The sequence below is a fragment of the Mauremys reevesii genome, linkage group 21, assembly GCF_016161935.1.
Source record: "Mauremys reevesii isolate NIE-2019 linkage group 21, ASM1616193v1, whole genome shotgun sequence".
NCBI classification, from domain to species: domain Eukaryota; kingdom Metazoa; phylum Chordata; order Testudines; family Geoemydidae; genus Mauremys; species Mauremys reevesii.
Genome location: NC_052643.1, coordinates 10,038,052 through 10,058,018, shown reverse-complemented (window position 1 = coordinate 10,058,018; position 19,967 = coordinate 10,038,052). Strand labels below are relative to the sequence as shown.

Sequence of the window (19,967 nt, the reverse complement as noted above, 5' to 3'; positions counted from 1 at the left end):
CAACAGGATTAAGTCAGCCCTTTGTCCTCCTGCAGCAGATAAATGTAGACCTATGCAGGGTAATACTTGGGGTCACTCAGCTCAGAGCTCCATAAGAACCAAGGTCCTGTCTGCTCTGGTTGAACATTAAATAGGACTCCACATTTTGTCCCAGATTCCTTAGCCAAACCATCCCCATCACTGTGCAGAGTGCTGGGTAGTTGCTGAAGATGACTGTGTATAGGTCAGCTTCAGTCCTACAGCTGTACCCATCTGAGGGGATCCCTGCATATACAAAGAGCCCAACTGACTGGGTCCTCCCAGATGAATCCAATTGCAAGGCTGGCCCACAGCTTGTAAATCTCTGGGAGCAACATGAGAGTGAAAGGTGGTATCTGAGTTTAACAAATAACTAGCTTCCATGCCGCTTCATCCACTGCATGCTCACATCCTGAAACAACTGTTGATCTGTTCTGTGAGACGCTATACGTGGGCCCAGTCCTGCTGCTACTGAAGTCCACATGAGCTATGCCACTGAGGTGAATGACAGCAGGATCAGGCCCATTGGATGGTTCTAATCTATGGGAAGGCTTAGGCGGGCTCTTATTTTCTATATCACAGTCTGTGCAACTGGCTTTGAAAAGACAATACAAATGTCTGTTAAAAATATATATTAGTTGTCTCGCAATCAGTTTAAAACTAGCTGTTTTTACTCTCCCTGTGTCTCTGCTTATTGCTTTAGAACAGCCCTGGTTAAGATACAACCAGTGAAATTCCTTGCTGGGCTGTTCATACTTAATCCAGCCATGCAAGAGAAACAAATTTTACAACTTCTGTAATGTGAACTCTCTTCCAGTGGTGCTTGAATTCAACCTGCTTGAATTCAACACAGTCCATAATAATATTTTGCAGCTATAAAGGATCTTCCTTCAGGGGATCTGAAAGCATTTTAGTCCCATTAATATATTAAGCCTCACAACAGCACTATGAGGTCAGTTTTACAGATGGGAAAAAACTAAGGTGCAGAATCAAAGACTTGCCCAAGGTCGTGCAGGGAGTGTGAAAGAGTTGGGAGTCAAATGCAGGCAACCTGACTCACAGTCCAGTGCTTTAACCACCAAGCCATCCTACCTTGATAGCAGCAGGAGCTCCCTCTTAAGACTACTACCCCTCATCTTACTTAGGGGTAGGAGTAGTCTTTTTGTTCTATATTTGTACAGCACCTATCACAATGAGATCCTGGTCTATGTCTAAGACTCCTAGGCACTATGGTAACACAAATAAAATGATAGTAGTTCTGCCTTTAAGAATTCCAGAGCTGCCAACTTCTCTCTCGCAGTGCCCTGGCTATGTATGTTACAATCCCATTAAACAGGAGAGCAGTTAAATCCTTCCATATTTAATGTATTTCTCTTCCTTCAGACACCATTTGTGACTCCTCCCTTCATTAAGCCACTGCCCTCCTGGCCTTCACTCTAATTGCAGATTTGCTAATTATGTTTTGATCCCCCAGCCAACTAATCACTGTCTGCAGCAAACCACAGAGCTGGGCCTATTTGCAGTGAGGAAGAGCATTACATGTGGATGCAGCACTCATGCCCCCATCCTTATGGAAGGGATCAGGGGATTAAGAGGCACAGTCAACCCTGATTAATGCTGCAGACTGAGCCAGTGCGCCTTGCTGAGTGTGAGGACTGATTGCCTCCCTATGGGGAGTTCCAAGGCAGACAGTCTCCCCTGCCAAGGACACGTCTCTTTTTTCTTTAATTCAAGCCGCCGCTCAGAAGTAGAGAAGGGGGTTAAATATCACCCCCTTTTCTTCATCAAAAGCAAACCCTCGAGGGATGATAATACAGTTTTGGTGGAACATTATTCCCAGTGTATGTACGTAAGTGTGTGTACACACAGGTTTCTATCACTGACTCAGCCAGGTGCTCTCCATACACTGACACAAAATTTACCATCAATAGAAAAATGGAACAGAATTTTGTTCAGAGGCTTTTCTCTAGGCTAAACACACACTAGGAAGGGGCCTTTTTCTGAAGGTTGGAGAAGAAGCAAAAGCTACATCAGATCAATGGACCAGAAAAAAGACACCCCCCCCCAAAGTAGGATTAAAATATACCCCAGGATGATCATAAATTGTATTACAATAGCACCTAGAGGCCTCAGTTGTGCTAGGTAGTGTACAAACGCATCATAGGAGACAGTCCCTGCCCCAAAGAGCTTACAGCCTCAATAGACACGGCAGATGGTCGGTGGGAGGGGAATCAGGTGCACAGAGAAAGAAGGTGACTTGCCCAAGTTCATCTGAAAGAGAGGGCAATATATGGAATACTAAAAGGGAACCAACTTGGGGAGAAGGACCATAATGGTTTTGCACCTTCTCAGGGTAAGGCACTGACAGGGAGGCTCCTGAAAAAATGGACAGGTGAAGTTAGCACCCCAAAGTGCCTTCAGAGCCACTTTGAGATAGCAGGGAAAGATCATGTCATATTTGATTATAAATCAGGATAGGCCTGCTCCTAGTCTCTACAGAGCTCACAGCAGCAGTAAGTGGGAAACACCCCAAAAAAGGCAGGAGAGTGCGAGAAAGCAACTTCTGTAAAAAGGCTTCAGATCTCAGGGTGAGATTCTCTCCTTGACGGAATCTAAGATATATAACTGAACCAGAGGTAACTCAGAAAAATGAGACTCCTCTTGACATGCTTCATTTTAGATGTTCTTTAGTCTTTTAACTCCTTCATGTTTGCCTTTACACAGTGAAGAAGAGAAAATGCTGGTACTGAGCTGCTGTGTAAAAGATGCCAAGACTGACAACCAGGATTTCTCACTCCCTCTAAGGAGGGATCCCAAGGGACCCTCCGATATAGCACTTCTCACCTTTGCCATTTCTGCATTCATCAGAGGATTCATTTGTTCCTGGATACTGGTTGGCTCTCCCCTCACCCCCATTGCTGACATTAATCAAAAGTTGACTAGCAAAGCCAGCCTCTTTCAGTGCCTGGTTAGTGGAAAGGTGTTTTTTGTGCTTACTGTATGAAAACCTAAGAGGCTGCAGATCCCAAGCTGTGCTAAATGATTGAAATTCAGTCCCTCTCACTCTGCTCCAGCAGCATACGTGTGTCTGCCTGCTCACTGCTGCTCCAGAGACAAATTACCCACCTGGTGTAAGTAAAATACTTATGAGATGAGGCAGGCCCATCATCCTGGTTGGAACTCATCTTACACAGGCCACTTCCTGCAGCAGCGAGAACAGCCTCTGGGAATGACTGGTATCTGCACAACATTAGATAATTAAGAAAAAGAAAATCAGAGTATAATGGTCATAAAGAAGTATCAGCAAAATTCTGGATACTAGATAGTGAACAAGTGGGATAAGTGAAAATTGGTAGAGTGGATAGCCTAGCCTAGGGTTTATTCCACACCAACAGGAAGTGGATTTCACTTTTGAGCTAAGACAGAACTCAGGCCAGAGTCAAACATTTAATTACATTATTTGCAAAAGGTGCAGTGTGCCCACACTTCCATTGGCATGACCAGGAAGAAGAGGTGTGCAGCACTTCTGAAAATCAGGCCACCACTGACTGGGACAAGACCTCAGCTGAGCCAAAGGAACTGGAAGTAGCCTTTCTTGGGAAAGTATCAGAAAGTAAATAGAAGGAGAAATAGAGCCAGATCTTCAATCCATGGTTCATTTATGAAATCCTTGTATTGTATTCAGCAGCAATAGTCCTAGCTACTGGGGTGTTGTATTTATTAAAAAGTAATGTTGATGCTAGGGAGAAGATCCATGGAACAGTAGAGAGCATTGATGGAGTTGAGCCACTTTGCAGTGAAAAGGATAGAAAGATGTACATTATCCACCAGACAGGCTCGTAAGAACTCAGCATTAGAGCTTCTTTATACCCTTCTCGCCACAGACATCTGTGCCCCTGAGCTGCCTAACTCTCATTCCCTTTAACAGTTTCCCAAACACCATCTCCCACTTTAATGCATCAGGTGTTATTTAACCCACAGAGGAGATGCAAAATGTGTTAACTCCATAGGGTTCCCCCCTTTATCTCATTCTCCCTTCTCTTTGCAGCTTCAAGTGAGATAGGTAATAGGAAATGTAACTGCCTCTTCTTCCTGCCTGGAAAGCAGGTTGCATCATCCCAAAAGGCAGCAGGGCCTTTCCTACAGGAACATCAATCTTCATAATTCTAGACACATGGAGTCAAAATAATCATGAGTGCAACTCCACTGAAGTCAGCTGAGTTACACAATGATTGAATTTGGCCCGTGGTCCCAGGCCAGTATATGTCTAGGGAAATTTGAGAATCTGTGTGTTGCTTTGGGCTTGCGCATTAAGCACATTTGTGCAACTTGCTCTACAAGCCCATCATCAGATGAGGTTGAATGTAATGTCCTATCTGTTGTGAGTTCAACTGAAGGTGTTATTTTAATCTATAAAGCCCTACATGGTCTGGGACCTGACTACATCAGAGACCTTTCTCTTCCTGTCTTGCCAGTACAAACCTGACCGACCCTATAGCCAAACTTTTATGGATGTGAGGTAAGGCATTTGCTATGAAGGGCCCTCAGTTGTGCAGCATAGCGCCTATAGTAGCTGTACCATGGGTCAGTTTGCTGGTCATGAGAGATTGGTACAAGGCCTACTTTGTGGTTGATTCTGATGTATTAAAGTACCTCTGAAAGCTTTTCCCATCTCTAAGCGACATGTTGTTAGCTCATTGAAAAGGGACTAGGTTAACCTCTAGATCCTGCCTCCTTGCACTTGATAACTGCATTGGAACTGAAGACATTTTATTTAATTTCTCTGCGCTGCTCTGATTATGCACCATGTAGACTTTCCTACACGGATGACATTTTGAAAAGTTAAATAAAAACTATTTTTATGGCAAATGCTTGCCCCATTTTCTTATGGCAAATACTTACATAGAAACAACAACCAGAAGGAGAGAACCCAAGCCTTTCCCTCATTCTCAGCAGGGCGTGACCGTAGGTCAGTGCAAGGCCAGGAGGACAAAGTGTTATTGCTTGAAACACAAAAGGACTCTACTGTAAACTCATAGGGTACAAACAGCTCAGCATGCTACAGAACCAGCATGCTGAACAATCCCTTTCAGAAGGGCACTTTAGGACTTGGTGCTGCTGCTCGCTAGGCAGGCTATTAGGAAGCTTAAGGCTCTGTCCAGTTTAATTAAAATCTTTCTCCAGGCTCAAAGAAGCTTATGAGAACACAGCAGTGGGAAAGAATTCTCTCCTTACCCTTCCAACTAAACGGATTCACCCACTTTATATTTACTACAGAGGTTCACTATGGTCTCTATTTACTTTTACTTCTAATTACACAGCATGGATTACATAATGCATTTGTTGCTTGCAGCAGAAAACCACAGTGCTTAGCTGTGGTTGAGCATCAGGCTCCAGGCACTGAGCAGGACCCTTGGTCAGGCAACGCTTTGCTATGGCTGTCTGCTCCAGGCATTTGGAAAGATACAAGACAAGGGAATGGGGGAGAATGCCTGCCTACAACTGTCTATTCCAATCACGTTCAAGGCAATTTCCTTAGTGCCCTCAATTAGGAGGTCACTAGTAAAGCTGAAAATGGATTACAGTGCATAGTCAGCGGTGACACAGGTTTCCATTTCATTCCATGATTAAATGACTCCATGCACCCTCCCTCCTCCTGGTGTACATGTATGTATATAAAAGCCACTGCTGAATATGGTAACGCTGTACTTGCGTTGTAGAGTCCTTTCTTACAAAGTCATACTTTAAGAGTCTGCAAATATAGCAGCAGTCCTGTCTATACAGCAAAGGCCAAAGATTTAGTTATAATACTCTAATCCTACACCAGTGTAACTAAAGCAGGCCTCCAGAGCGAAGACTAGACATGATCAAGCCATATTTTAACCATGTTCCCAAGTTGCACTGCAGCCTTGTAGCTGAATTTTGTATATTGCTTCTCAGGAAGAGCAGCCCAGGAAGTGGGAGCAAAGGTACACCTCTACCTCAATATAACGCTGTCCTTGGGAGCCAAAAAATCTTACCACGTTATAGGTGAAACCGTGTTATATTGAACTTGCTTTGATCCACCGGAGTGCGCAGCCCCGCACCCCCGGAGCAGTGCTTTATCGCATTATATCAGGTGGCGCTATATCAAGGTTGCGGTGTAGTTTTAAGATCTTATGACTGCTTTGAACAGACCCCTTTCTAGGCCAGAATAAGCAAAGCACAGGACACTCTGGCAACTTCCTCTGCTCCTCACACAGCCCTACATCAGGGGATACACCCAGCAAAGCCCCCTAAACTTTGGGGGCTAGTTAAGCCACTTTTGCAGCCCCTTTACACCAGATGAGCCATAGTAAAGGTGCTGCAGCAGAGTGTCGAATTGTGCACTGGACTTTAGCTTGATTTGAGAACTGTTAAGACAGTTAAGTTCAACTACATTGTTAGACGGAAACATTAACCCCGGCAGAGGGACTACAGTGTTGTTGTTCGTTTTCCCCAATCATATTTGTGTCCTTTAGATGGGGCTTGTAGATCCAAACCTGATGGAATACCTGTGCAGCAATGTGTAGAGCAATTGGCCCATGTTGCAGACTTACAGTATCGTAAGGCACTATACACTTGAGCCAAGAACAGCATTAAGGATCTGTCAAAACACAAATCCAGCAAAATTGGTTTCTCATGTGGTTTGAGTGAGGAACATGAAGCATAACCAGTCTTACCTTAGCTCTGCTAGAACACAGTTAAGCCTCAGGGACCAAGCCCAGCCAAACTGCAAGTAACAAATTTAATTAAAGCTGTTTTCAAACCTTGTTTAAACATTTTTTAAACTTGGTTCCAGCACAGTGTGAATAGTGCCTTGCTTCCTTGGGCCAATGGTGCTCAGGTGCAATGTGACAGTGACAAGCATACCATGTGGAGAGATAATGTCTGCTCTGCACTGGATAAATGCCTCCAGCTGCTCCCACAAACAATACAGAAGAGGCTGCAGTGTCTGTCCCAGTGGGAGTTGCATGCATTTATGCTTGCATCAAAAGAAAAGAGAATAATTGAGCAAAGTGAAAAAGCAATGGAAGGAGCAGATGCATCAGTCCACACTTGGAATGGCCTTTATATTGGGGAAAGGCAAGTTAAAGAGTAACGTACGTGGAGAACTCATTCTCTGGGTTTCATGGACCTTCTGATCTCAATCACAGTTCGCATCTAGGAGGCTCAATGGGGGGAAATGGTGAGGCAGCAAGAAGCTCTGTACATACAGCTGTTCCATGCCCATACATGATGTAGCTTGTAAGCAACCAAATGCTAAACAAAACAGGATCCCCAAACACATTCCATAAAGTTGAGGTGATCCAGGTTATAGTGGGAAACTAGCCAGTTTGTTTTATTACATGTTGCAATAATTCTGTCTGAAGCAAATCAGCTGGAAAGAAAAGGAAAGAAGGGCCAGAAGAGATAGCAGAGTAACAAAGAAGCCCTCACTCACTAGATGATATCAACTGCAGAAACCAGAAGGCTCTAACATGGATTGGAGCATCCAGGCCATCTCCTTGCCCTGATAATGTCTTTAACAATATGTAACCCTGCTGTAACACTTATCATCCCTAGGTTTTGGTGTTGTCCGAGAGGTGAGGGAGAAAGGGGAAACTGAGTTACAGAGTTATCTGACTTGCCCAGGGTTACACAGCAAATCAAGGACAGATCTAGAAATAGAACCTGGCTTTCCTGTCTACCAGTCCAGTGTCCTATCCACTGGGACTGGCTACCTCTCTGCTAAAAGGGATACCCTGAAGAATGCTAAAATCACAATTTAATCCGTATGTTGCAGTCTGGAACATGGTTTCTGCTGTTGCCCTTCTCCTGATGCCCACCTATTCTATTCTTGCCCTTCCAACACCACATTCTTTCAGTTATCCCTGTGCAATCACTCTGAAAGCAGTTGGTCAAATTCAGTGCCTTTTACCTCATTGATGGGGTTAACCAAATTAGCTTCAGTGGCACAGTGCTGATAGAGTGTAATCTTCATCATTCAGAACTGTGGCTGTCAATTCACTTGCATGACCCTAGAGGGTACACTTGGGACATGTGCAACGTAACATGAATACTAAAGTGAATGGAACTTCAGGAGGTGCACATCAGTTTGCAATTCACTATGAAGGGGTTCCACATAGGCAGGTGAGAGCAAAATTTGCAGTATTCAAATAAGGTACTAAACCTATAGTGTTAGCAGATGGGAGGCTATAGGGAAGAACTTAGCCTAGACACAGTTACCAGCACCGTGCCTGGTTCAACTCAGGACTATTCACTTACGCAAGCATCAAATTCAATCCCATATAATGCATTTAAAATGCAACTTTAACTATAGTTACATGGTATAGCACCAGGTTTACTGAAGCGACAGGCCCAGCTGATGGGAATTTTCACACTAATCAACAGAAGACATGTGAAGCAAATTACTGAGAAAGACTAAGAGGCCAGAATGAAACAACACTTTTTTTTTTTTTTTTTAACAAGTTTAAAAATAAATCTTGTTTCCTTCAATTTTCTGAAAGGTAAAAGCTTGATACTTTTTTTTTAAGCAGCAGCCTCCAACTCAAATGCAATAGGGCAGGAGAAAACTATTTAAAGGGCTCCTTTTCTTTTACACTTCTGACTTCTTCTACCTTTATTCCAACCCCACCATTGATTTCAGCATTGCCTACATTAACAGGTGATCATTTCATAGAGGTGTTTGAACAGGTGAGTCTCTGGGTTAGCCCATAGCACTGTTCCAAATCTAACAAAGCTAAATTGTACACAGTAAAAATCCTACCAGTGCAGGACATACTACATATGCTACATAGCAATGCTTTGGTATTCCAGTCGTTCCTCTGTCTAATACTACTTCTTTGCATTTCAACAGCACCTTTTAGCAAAGGTTCTTAAAAGCTCCTTACAAACAATTAAGCTTTGCAACACGTCTGTACCCTTTTCTCTGTGGGGTAAAAATGAGGCAGACATGTCTAACAAACTTGCTTAAGTATCAGGAGGGAGCCGTGTTAGTCTGTATGCACAAAAACCCACAAGGAGTCCAGTGGCACCTTAAAGACTAACAGATTTATTTGGGCATAAGCTTTTGTGGGTAAAGTGAGTTTTTTTAATCCTCAAAAGCTTATGCCCAAATAAATCTGTTAGTCTTTAAGGTGCCAACAGACTCTTTGTTAAACTTGCTTAAAATTATCCAGTGGATCTGTGGCAGAGGCTAGAATAAAACCCAGAATTTCTGACTGCTAACCACCAGAGTACACAGCAAACCATCAAGGATTTGAGAGGCAGTTATTCCAGTGATCACATATTGCATTGTACTGGCCCTGGTGCCACAAGTTTTACTTGTGACCAGCCATACCACAGTCCTTAAAGAGGAGGCTAGCAATACAAAAAGGAAGAAAACTGGAGAATTAATATTAAAATATTCTAAAGGTGTAAATGTTTCCTCAATTATTCAGTAACCCTCATATAAAACAAACATTTTACATAACATTTGTAAGTCAGATTTGCAAGACACATTGACTTGCAACTTCCCACTTAGTGGCCCTTATTTTTCTCTGCTTAATGTCATGAGAATTTAATGATTGACAAAAAGTTAAAATATTGACAGCCCTGAAGACTGAATTTCTCTATTTATCCTCAGAACAGAATCATCAGTGGCTGTAAAAATTTACCCCACTCTACACTCCACAAATGTGCCCTAACCCTGACAAACAGTGATCAAGGGAGGTAGGTTTTCATAAGCTATTTATTCCTTGGTTTATCCCAAGACTATTAAGGTGGGCATTTTACCAGTATGGGCACCTGTGAAGTGGGCAGTGCACTGCCATTGAGATTGTAACTGGCCACTGAACAGCCAGAGAGTGACAACTTTTGATCACTATTTACCTGGGATAGATTGGAATAAGCAACTTAAAGGTGAAAGGCTCTATATCCCATTATCAGTCCTCACTATATCAAATAACCATTCCCTCCAAAAACCTATTACTGAATCTTCACAGGTTGACATCTATGCCTCACCAACAGCTCACATGCTCTCTTACTATAAGGTTTATTTAGGGACCTGGAAGAATCAGTCTAAAGGCTGACATGAAAGATAAGAAGTCTCATTTTCTTCAGTTACAATGGGCAATGCTCATGGATGGAACGACCTCAGCAAAAATTACAGCAATTGCTACCCACCTGAAGAGACAGTGTTTCCTTCAGTTTCTAAATTCCCTCTCTTCCCCCGGTCCATAAAACTCCAGTGCACATTGTGCTTAAACTGGGTAAGGAAAGGTCTTTAATCTGCTCTACTCCTGCTGCATATACAAGCAGCAACCCTGAACTCTGAAGTGAATGGCAGAACCTGTTTTTCTCTCTCAACCACTGTCCTTCATGCTCAGCCAGGCTCCTCAGAGGATGCTGAATTAGCATTACCACAGGTTTCAATCAGTTCCTTCTTAGTTTGGTTTTGCACCCAAGGATTTCAGATCTGCTCTATTCAAGAAGCCACCTAGAGACCCCTGCTGCCACTTTACATAATGCCTTAAGTACATCTTTTGTGGGCTCTCTGGCGTCACCTTTTGTGTTATACTCAGTGTTGCCAACACATGATTTTGTCATGAGTCTCATGATAATTATAAAAGCAGCAAAGAATCCTGTGGCACCTTATAGACTAACAGACGTTTTGCAGCATGAGCTTTCGTGGGTGAATGCCCACTTCGTCGGATGCAAGAGTGACTCTTGCATCCGACGAAGTGGGCATTCACCCACGAAAGCTCATGCTGCAAAACGTCCGTTAGTCTATAAGGTGCCACAGGATTCTTTGCTGCTTTTACAGAACCAGACTAACACGGCTACCTCTCTGATACTTGACACCATGCATGATAATTATAGTTTTCCTTAAAGTCCCAGCTCCTGGAGTCAAGTGGATATATGATGTTTTCAGCTTTCATTCTTACAGAAAAAGTAAGTTTCTAACCCTCGTGGCTGTGGAGAAAGCTTCAAAATGTGACCCCAGTGCACCCAAAAGACTCAGAAGGTAGAAGCTAAATGAAAAGAACACCAAATCTATTATTTTTACAGAATCTCATGATTTTAAAGCCAATCTCATGATTTTTTGTGAGCCTGACTCATGATTTTTGAACATTTGGGGTTGGCGATACTGGCTCATGAGTTATGTCTTTCAGTTTAGATTCACACCCACCTCTGGCCCACATGAAGCTGGAGTTCTCAACCTTTAATTAGAAATTGTTTAACACAAGACAGCCTGAAGCAGGAAAGGAAAGCTATAGAAAGTGTCCTGTACACTAAAAAAGTCAGTCCCCACTGCTCTGTGCCCTTTCTTCCACCCCTCACTATTCCAGGGTTAGCAGGCAAATCTGGTTTCCAGAAGAGGGACAACATGAGCACTTTGGACTTGGCCACGGAGGGTTAAGAGGGTTTCCAGTGTTGTACCATACTTTCATATGTTGGGGGAGGCAGAGTAATTTATCACAGATCCTCTTGCCCCATTTCAATGTAAGAAACCACTGTTCTAAAACCTGTAGCCAATGGAAATTAGTGAGATTGAGGTGGAAGGGGAGGGAGAATAATGGGATAATAAGGATGCCAGGCAACTTGGGTTCAGTATACAGATACAAGAGATGGCAGCAATAACCTGATGTGAATATATTTGTTCAGGCATCTGAACTCCACATTATCCTGTTTTCAGCGTATCTGCATCGAGATGCCTACGGAACTCTTCCAGTTTGGACTTCACAGGTAAATCTTTCACAAGAGCAACATGGATATTTTGCATTTTGTGAGTTACCAATATAATAAATCAATAAGAAACAAGAGTAGCTATTAAAACTGTATTTTCCCCCCCAACAGTTACATTTTTAGTCGAAAGATTAAACCACAGAAACACTTCACTTTTCTTAAAAAGATGTAACAGCTCAGAAATGCCATAGATACACATGGAGTATGCATGTTAGCTTTGACAATGACAGGCCACTACAATCCAGCCCCCTCATTCCAGCCAGTGGCCGAAAACACAATTAACCCTTTAAGGGCTGCCCCCTTTGCACCAAAGTTAAAATCAAAGTGCCTCTTAGTTCAAATCACAAGAACCAATTGGGCTCATTGATGGTTTCATTTTAATACAGGGAAATCTTATCCAGCCTCAATAAACTGAGGTAAGAGATTAACTTTCACATTGAAACTTTACAAAGATGCAATTGAATCAAAAGGATCTTTTTCATAGATAGAATTACAGTTGTTCCCATTTACACAATGGTTATTTGTTCAAGTCCCCACTTCTCCCACACATATTCCAATGGTTTCTCCTGTTTGTTCACTTTTGAGATTTTAATAACATCTATATCATCATAATTGCATGTCATGAGAACAGTCAAGTAGTCACAGCCAGGATCCTGACCTGTTACTCCAAATAATTAACAATCGCATGAAACAAACTAGGTACAGGTGAATGGATTTCTATTTAAATACGGTTTGAAATATCTTAAATCAGTGCAACTCACAACAAAGTCTAGAAGTATTGTAAAAATTCACTGCACATAATAGAGAATGAAGTGCTTGGTTTTAGGCAGCAGCACTACGTACCTCAGGATTTTATTATTCACTGTGCAGATTCCTGAAGAGTGAGTGCATGGTTTTAAAATTTCACTGCAGATGAAGGCCCTACTTCTTCTCCCAGCTCTGTGAATCTGCGTATGTCACATGTACACTCATGTTTGGGCAGTTTAGTGCATTCCCACTGCCACCAATAGAGCAATGGCCACAGAAAAATTGATTAATCCTGGAGACAGATGACTTCCATCTCACTGAATTGTTGCAGGTACTAGAACCATACTGCACATAATACTGCAGGTGATAAGAAACTTTGTTTATTGTATTCCAGTGCAACACGGATATAAGATCATGGGTGGCAATGTTCCCCTATCTGAGAGCTAAATCCTGTGCAGCAATTAAAGGGTTAAAGTGGAGCTGTATGTACTATTTTACACAATTCACTTATATGCTATACTGATTTGGCAATTTAATGTCACAGCCACAGATCTTATCTTTTTGCAATTCCTGCAAATCTATAGCTCCTCTGTCAAAAGCAAAGAGAATAGCGACCCAAATGACAAGTTTTTTCAGCAGTTCATTGATACAGCCCGTAGCAAAGCAGAGGGCTGCAGATCTCCACATTCCAGCTGCAACACATAGACTTATTAAAGTAAATATGTTTTTGACACATGCTCCCAAGAGAGCCAGAGGCCATAGAGCAGATAAGTATGGAAAAATTGATTGCATGGGAGACCTTGGAGCTAATAGGAAATTAAAAACACAGTTCTTAAGCCAAACAAAAAAAGCAAGAGTGTGTGCGCGTGTGTTAGATGTGTAATAAATATTGCAAAGAACATTTGTCTTTTTTCCCCTCAGGTCAATAAGTGAAAAGTAATAACCAATGCACCAAAAAATCAACTTTCTGCAATGAAAATGTTGATGTCAGCAAAATACCTGCAAGCAATCTAGAGAAAGCAATAGCATTATCAACCAATCACAATTCAATTCCAGTTCTATGCAGCCAACCAAACCCTGTTCAAATTCACAAATCTGACCTAAATACGCACCGGAGCTTGAAAAGGTTCTTTAGAAGAAGGATGTCAAGAGACTTATTTTAAAATATAAAATAATATCAGAACTAAAACAAAAGATTTCCATTGGTCAAGTTTAAAAAGTTGTCTTCTTTAGCCAATCATAAACAGAGTCTGTCCCTTTGAACCAATTGTAAATGCATCGCTAGCTTCGTCCTTGATAACACAGCCCAGATGAGTAGCAACAGTGTATAGGAACAGATGGCTGTCAGATGTGTTCAGAGAGTTGGCAAAGGGAAGCAAAATTAAAAGGAAAAGGGCAAGGGCTGCCATGGAAAATTAGGGGTGGGCAAAGGAACTTGTTAATGCTCTGCCATCCTCTGTCTTCAGGAATCTCCTTGCCCTCTCCAGCTCTGTGTTGCTCAGACACTCTTTAATTACTGCCTTCTGTCTTCCGTCTCTGATCTGGAAAATGCCATCACCACGTCCTCAGCACCTGTAAGTACATATAAAAAAAAAAAGGAAGCTAAGAGTACTGCATTCAGAGAATAGGAGATGGGTTGAATTTCAGTACTGTCAACCACCAAAATTCAGAAGTCATGAGGATTTTAAAAATAAAACATTTTAGGTTCCTATTTGCCTTCTGGTGTTGGAGAATTTAGGCTTCATGTTTTCAAGCTTCTCTCTGCAATCGCAAGGATTAGAATTTTTGTTTTTGTTTTTTAAACGGCTGCTGATATTCTCCAGTTTTCACATACCTCCAGGAGCTGGAGCTTTTAAAAAAAACCCACCAAATACTGAGAGAATTGGAAACACTGAAATTTGCAAATTCCTTGCTGGTCTCATCATTCTTCAGATCCCTGCACTGCAAAAGGACCTTGCTGAACTACCCTGGAGCATGAAGAATGGGGCGGTTCAATAAAAAGCTGTTTGGGAGTTGCTGCTCTATGTGTCGTTTTCTCCTTTAACAGGATGGTGTGGTTACTCTTTGTAGCCTGCCTTCATTATTCCTAACAGGAATTTCATCCACACTAGGACTGCACTGTTTTGTTAGGCCTGTTGAGAGACTTTTCATTGTCCATGGTTATAATGTGAGCATGTACAGCACCTTCCATTCAAAGGAATCGAAGTGCTTTCTAAACATTAATTTGGCCTCAACACATGTAAGGAAGGTAATTATTCTTCTCATTTTAAAGACGGAGAAAATGAAGCACAGAGGTTCAATAGCTTGCTTAGGGTCTCATGTGCCAAAACCTCCCAAATGTGGCATAGAATGGAGCAGAATCCAGATCTATTGTTTTTCAGCCCTCCCTCGCCCACTGCATCCATATAAACCACTCCTTGTTTATTCCAAAGAGTCCCAGACACCATCCTGGTGTTCTCTCAAATTTATTTCTGAAGACCGCTTCTCTCACTTCTCTCTGGCTGGCTGTAGATATTTTTAATGCTGGCCAGCTGAGCAAATTCAGTATTTGCTATATGGTACGGCTGATAAGATATTGACAACTATAACTGCTCTTACGTCCTTTCACTGAGAAGTTGTTTATATTAACAGATACAGTGGAGGATATTTATCATATATGTGCATCCACTGGCTCACAATGAGTCCAAGGGTTGCCAAACAGAGATGATCCAAAACTCAAGACACATTGGATTCTCACTTGGTAACGTGTATAATTGAAGAACATAAAAATGGTCATACAGGGTATGACCAGTGGTCTGTCTAGCCCAGTATCTTATCTTCCAACAGTGACAGGTGCCAGTTGCTTCAGAGGGAATGAACAGAATACAATTATCGAGCAATCCATCCCCTGTTGCCAAGTCCCAGTTTAGGGCAGTCAGAGGTTTAGGGACACACAGACCATGGGGTTGCATCACTGACCATCTTGGCTAACAGCCATTGATGGACATATCCTCCATAACTTACCTATTTCTTTTTTTAATCCAGTTATATTTTTGGCCTTCACAACATCCCCTGGCAACGAGTTCCAGAAGTTGACTATACGTTGAGTGAAGAAGTGCTTCACTGTGTTTGTTTTAAACCTGCTGCCAATTAATTTCATTGTGTGACCCTTTGTTCTTGTGTTATGTGAAGAGATAAATAACACTTCCTTATTCACTTTCTCCACATCATTCATGATTTTACAGACTTTTATCATATCCTCCCTTAGTCTTCTCTTTTCTAAGCTGAATAGTCTCAGTCTTTTTAAATCTCTCCTCTTACAGAAGCTGTTCCATACCCCTAATAATTTTCATTGCATTTTTTTCAGTTCAAATACATCTTTTTGGAGATGCAGTGACCAGAACTGCACGCAGCATTCAAGGTGTGGGCATACCAAGCATTTATATACTGGCATTATGAATTTTTCTGCCTTATCTCTCTCTTTCCTCATGGTTCTTAAAATTCTGTTAGCTTTTTTGAGTGCTGCTGCACACTGAGCAGATGTTTTCAGAAAACTATCCACGCCGCCAAAATCTCTTTCTGGAGTGGTAACAGCTAATTTAGACCCCATCATTTTACATGTATAGTTGGGGTAATGTTTTCCAATGTGCACTACTTTGCATTATCAACATTGAATTTCATCTGCCATTTTGTTGCCCAGTTTTGTGAGATTCCTTTATAACTCTTCCAAGTCAGCTTTTGATTTAACTACCTTGAGTAATTTTGTATCATCTGCAAACTTTGCTGTTATTAGGAACATAAGTTGTCAGCCATGTTTAGCTTTCCTCTTAATTTTGTAGTTAGATAGCACTGGACATCAATGATATGTGAGCATCCCTAAGTATATTAAGAGAGAAAAATTTTTGTTACACCCCTAACAGTAGCTCAGAGCACTCTTTTTGAAACTGAAGGCCTCTATTAACCCACAAAACAGGCTTGCCATGCTGTACAAGGTTCTCACACTGCAGTTCCAAAGTGCTTCAACCAAGACCTGAAGGAACCACCTGCAAGGTTCAGTCTCCATGACTTATTCAATCCTTGGCCTTTTGGAGAGGCTGTCAGTTGTGGATGATCACCTAACTCATGCCTAACATGAGGGGAGAATTAAACTGAGACCTACCTAGCTCATTTCACATAAGCCCTGAATAGCCTCATTTACTCAGTACTGACTTGGGTGGGATCTGAACTTGTGATTTATAGGCAAAAGAATTTTCAGTTAACTATTACCCACATAAGCTATCCAGTCCCATGGAAAACATTCCATTCTAAATTATTTTCATTCTTCAAATGACATTTCCTCTTGGGCCATCCACAAACCAATCCGCTCTCTGGACTCCTAAATATTCAGAGATGAGCACAAGGTGACATGTAAAGTTAAATGTCTTCAGAATGTTGGGGAAATGAGAGCATGTGGACTGGTCCTAAGGCAGTGCTATAAATAAATCCCTTTTGTCTAGATAAGGCCATAAAAAAAGCGATCTAGGGGTTAACTGTGCAATATTTTTAATCTGTTTCAGAACTTCCAGCCCTCAGAGACTCAAATAAAAGCAAATGCTGCTTTCATCTGTGGATCCCATAGCTCCAACTATCAAAATCACAAACTTTTTTTTAAAAAAAAGAACATACTCTAACAGCCACAACCCACACAATTTCTGATATCTGACCAACCATTAAACTGATTCTTGCCATTTAAGTGGAACTGATTACACGCACAGCATTTTTTTCCTTCATGAACTAATTAGGTCTGCATGAGCTAATTATTTCCTTTATTTAGATTTCCTTTGAAGCCCCTAACTAAAGGGCTAGACTGCAGAGGAGGAAGCTTTGAGTGCAACCTTCTCATTGATTGTTCTCACTCCCCTCCCTAACTTAAATAAGACTCAGAGGCAGCTCTTCGGTGTTCTTACTAGAGATGAATGTGAAACAAAATGCTGTATCAGACCACCACAAAATAATAACATAAGAACAACCATATTGGGTCAGACCAAAGATCCATCTAACCCAGCATCCTGTCTTCCCAATGCCAGGTGCCCCAGAAGCTAGGGACACCATCCCTGCCCAATAGCCATTGATGGACCTATCCTCCATGAATTTATCTAGTTCTTTTTTGAACCGTTATAGTTCCAAAACCTCCTCTAATGACACCTCAATCAGGGACAGTTCCTCAGATTTGTCACCTCAAAAGAATGGCTCAGGTTTGGGAATCTCCCTCACATCCTCAACTGTGAAGACTGATGCAAAGAATTCATTTAGTTTCTCTGCAATGGCAAATAGTGCTGGACCCCGGATAGAGATCTATAGGACCCCACTAATATACACTCTCCCAGTTTAACAGTGAACCACTGATACCTACTCTGACTATAGTTTTTCAACCAGTTGTGGACCCATTTCACCTAGACCACATTTCCCTAGTTTGCTTATGAAGATGTAATAGGGGAGTGTAGAGACTTGTTAAAATCAAGCTACATCACATCTACTGCTTCCCCCCATTCATTAGGCCAGAAAACTTGCCAAATAAGGAAATTAAGTTGCTTTGGCATGATTTGTTCTTGACAAATCCATGTTGACTACTACTTATAATGCTATTATCCTCTAGGTGCTTACAAACTGATTGTTTTATAATTGTTCCAGTACCTCTCCAGGTATCAGACTGAATGGTCTATAATTTCTCACGTCCTTTTTGTTCCCCTGTTTAAAGATAGGTACTCGAACAAATTATTAAACAATCAATTTGTAAGCACCTATATAAGGTACTTAGGAAGGAAAAAAAATCAAATGCACAAATGCAAAATAGGCTATAACTGGGTAGGCAGTATATACATACCAACTGCATATGAGCAAGACAAGCAAGGCAAGGTTTAAAAAAAAATCTGAATTGTCTTGAGCCAATCAATGGCCTCTGAATCAGTGTTCAGCTTGAGAAGACTTCTGGGGAGCCCAACATGAAAAACACAACCATCCAGCATGTCTGCAACATCCTCCACAGCAGCACAGGGTTGTCCTGAATGCACCAAGCATGGCTGATCTTGGCACAACTAACCACGCTACTTCTGAACCTGCTAAGCGGGCTCCAAAGGTGGTGTGGAATCCCGAAACCAGGTCGCTGTTCATCCAGCCTGATGGTGATGTAAGAGTTCCTGATAATGGCAGAGGCTCTCTCCCATTGTGTCTGCCACAGTGAGGGAGTGACGTTATCAGCTGGATTGAAAGCATGCTGGTAGGATTTCTATTAGGCAGTTTGTGGTGAGGTGGATCCCATACATCCTTGAACAGTGGCAACTGTGGCATTTGCTGTATCTTGGTGATCAGTTTGTTGGCTGCATTCTGACCACTGGATGTTAGGTGGAGGAATACTGGCTAGGACTGGTAACCATGCAAGTTTTGTTGGCTTCAATGTTGCCTGTAATTCTCACGGTATGATTAATCTGTGTGTCTACTAGCCTAGTGCGGGCAAGGGTTAACCAAACTGAGACACAATATTTGCCAACTGAGTAGCAGAGAGTGAGCCCCAAATTATAAAGTGTTTATGCATTAATTCAAGAGTAGGTTAGATAAATGTCTATCAGGGATGGTCTAGACAGTATTTGGTCCTGCCATGAGGGCAGGGGACTGGACTCGATGACCTCTCGAGGTCCCTTCCCGTTCTAGAATTTATGACTAATTCCCCAGGTGGACCATACACATTTGTTCGGGGGAGGGTTTCTGCTCTGAGTTATTTTAGTGAGATGGTATTTATAACCAGCAAACTGAGCCTATTGGATCGCAGTTACTGGGGATCTAAATAAGAACAAGGAAATCCTAAAAATGTTGGCGGCCCCTCCCTCAAGGCTAGGCAGTAGTACTGCTGAAAAGGATCTAGGGGTTATAGTGGATCACAAAGTGAATGCAGCCAACGTCATGGAGTTGTGAAAAAGGCTAATTTAAGGCTGGGGTGTATTAATGGGAGTGTCATATAAACAAGAGAACAGGTAAATGTCTCACTCTACTCAGCCCTTGTAAGGCTTCAGCTGGAATACTATGTCCAGTTCTGGGTGCCACACTTTCAGAAAGATGTGGACAAATTGGAAAGAGGCTAGAGACCAAACAAAAGTGAAAAAAGATGTAGAAAACCTGACCTATGATGACAGGTTAAAAAAACTGGTCATGCTTAGTCATGAGAAAAGAAGACTGAACAAGGACCTGACAACAGTCTTCAACTATGTTAAGGGCTGTTATAAAGTCAATGGGGTCAGTTGTTCTCCATGTTCATCAGTGGTAGGACAAGAATAGATAATCTACAGCAAGGGAGAGTTAGGTTAGCTATTAAGAAAAACTTCAATTTGCGAAGGAGGCTGTGGAATCCTCATTAATTGGAGGTTTTTAAGAACAGGTTAGACCAGGGGTCCCCAACGTGGTGCCCGCAGGTGCCATGGCACCCGCGGGGGCATCTAAATGCG

The 19,967-nt window shown here is 42.0% G+C and overlaps 1 protein-coding gene across 2 annotated transcripts in view; it reads right to left on the bottom strand.

The window, feature by feature from the left end:
- Positions 1 to 11,844: 11,844 nt before the first annotated feature.
- The window catches only part of CTNNBIP1 (catenin beta interacting protein 1), a 56,831-nt gene continuing 48,708 nt past the window's right edge, over positions 11,845 to 19,967 (bottom strand). For both annotated transcript variants that reach the window (XM_039509338.1, XM_039509337.1), the window contains one exon: positions 11,845 to 14,085. In XM_039509338.1, the coding sequence (XP_039365272.1) occupies positions 14,027 to 14,085 (59 nt within the window). In that variant the 3' untranslated portion in view covers positions 11,845 to 14,026. The remainder of the gene's footprint in view (positions 14,086 to 19,967) is intronic.